General features: G+C 19.2%; 2 protein-coding genes across 4 annotated transcripts in view; both read left to right on the top strand.

Moving 5' to 3' along the window:
* The window catches only part of LOC102678372 (sperm-associated antigen 6-like), an 8190-nt gene extending 7604 nt beyond the window's left edge, over nt 1–586 (top strand). For all 3 annotated transcript variants that reach the window (XM_006624106.2, XM_006624107.2, XM_006624108.2), the window contains one exon: nt 138–586. In XM_006624106.2, coding sequence (XP_006624169.1) covers nt 138–285 — 148 coding nt within the window. In that variant the 3' untranslated portion in view covers nt 286–586. The remainder of the gene's footprint in view (nt 1–137) is intronic.
* Nucleotides 546–908, top strand: part of LOC102678091 (U3 small nucleolar RNA-associated protein 18 homolog) — a 2686-nt gene continuing 2323 nt past the window's right edge. The window contains exons 1-2 of the mRNA XM_031514399.1: nt 546–558; nt 851–908. Coding sequence (XP_031370259.1) covers nt 546–558; nt 851–908 — 71 coding nt within the window. The remainder of the gene's footprint in view (nt 559–850) is intronic.

Below are 908 nucleotides of genomic sequence, written 5' to 3' on the forward strand. Positions count from 1 at the left end.
TGATATTGCATCTTCTGCTCTTTTCTGCTCTTTTCTGTTCTTTTTTTACTTTAATTTTCTTACTTTAATTTTCATTTTTTTCATTTTATATTATATTATATAAAATCTCAATATATCTTTGGATTTTTAATTTTTAGATATTATTCTCCGGGATATCCAAACACTCTTTTAGAAGCTGTAGAACAATATCAACCGAAATGTCCTTCTCTATTTGCAATGGAAGAACATTTATCTTCTGATATTGATTCTAAATCTTCATTATCATCTTACAATGAAGAATGTTAAAGTTTTCTCGATCCTGGATCTAGTATATTATTTACTTACATACGTATATGTATCATTTAAGAGGAAACGAAAAAATCATTTAAGAATATTATTTAAGAAATATTGTTAAATAAATTTTTTGAAAAAGTTAAAAATTTCTGTATTTCCATAAATATGTTTTAACTCAAAAAACAATTTATAGTAAATTTTATATACAGTATAGTTCATATAGTTAGTGACATGAACATACATATGTATATATGTATTGTTGATTTAATATAATGACAGTCAATGGTTTGAGGTTTATAAAAATCTTGTCGATGAAAATCTTGTAGTGAAATATAATTATTAAAAATCTGTAAATTTATAAGATTATTTTTAAAAAGCAAACATCTACATGTACATTTTAATTTATTTTAATATTATAAATATTATTAATATTATTTTAATATTATAAAAAATCAAATCTTATACAGATAAAATTACATTAAAAATTTTTAAATTTATTTATTTTAACGTATTATCTAAATAAATTATAAAGATAATTAGTTCATTATGAAACAAAAAAAATTGAAAAATGAAAAATTGATAAAAAATAAAAAATTAAAAAAAAAATGCGTACCTTCAAAAATATTGTATAATCA

The sequence above is a fragment of the Apis dorsata genome, unplaced genomic scaffold (assembly GCF_000469605.1).
Source record: "Apis dorsata unplaced genomic scaffold, Apis dorsata 1.3 scaffold_991, whole genome shotgun sequence".
In the NCBI taxonomy this organism is placed as follows: Eukaryota; Metazoa; Arthropoda; class Insecta; order Hymenoptera; family Apidae; genus Apis; species Apis dorsata.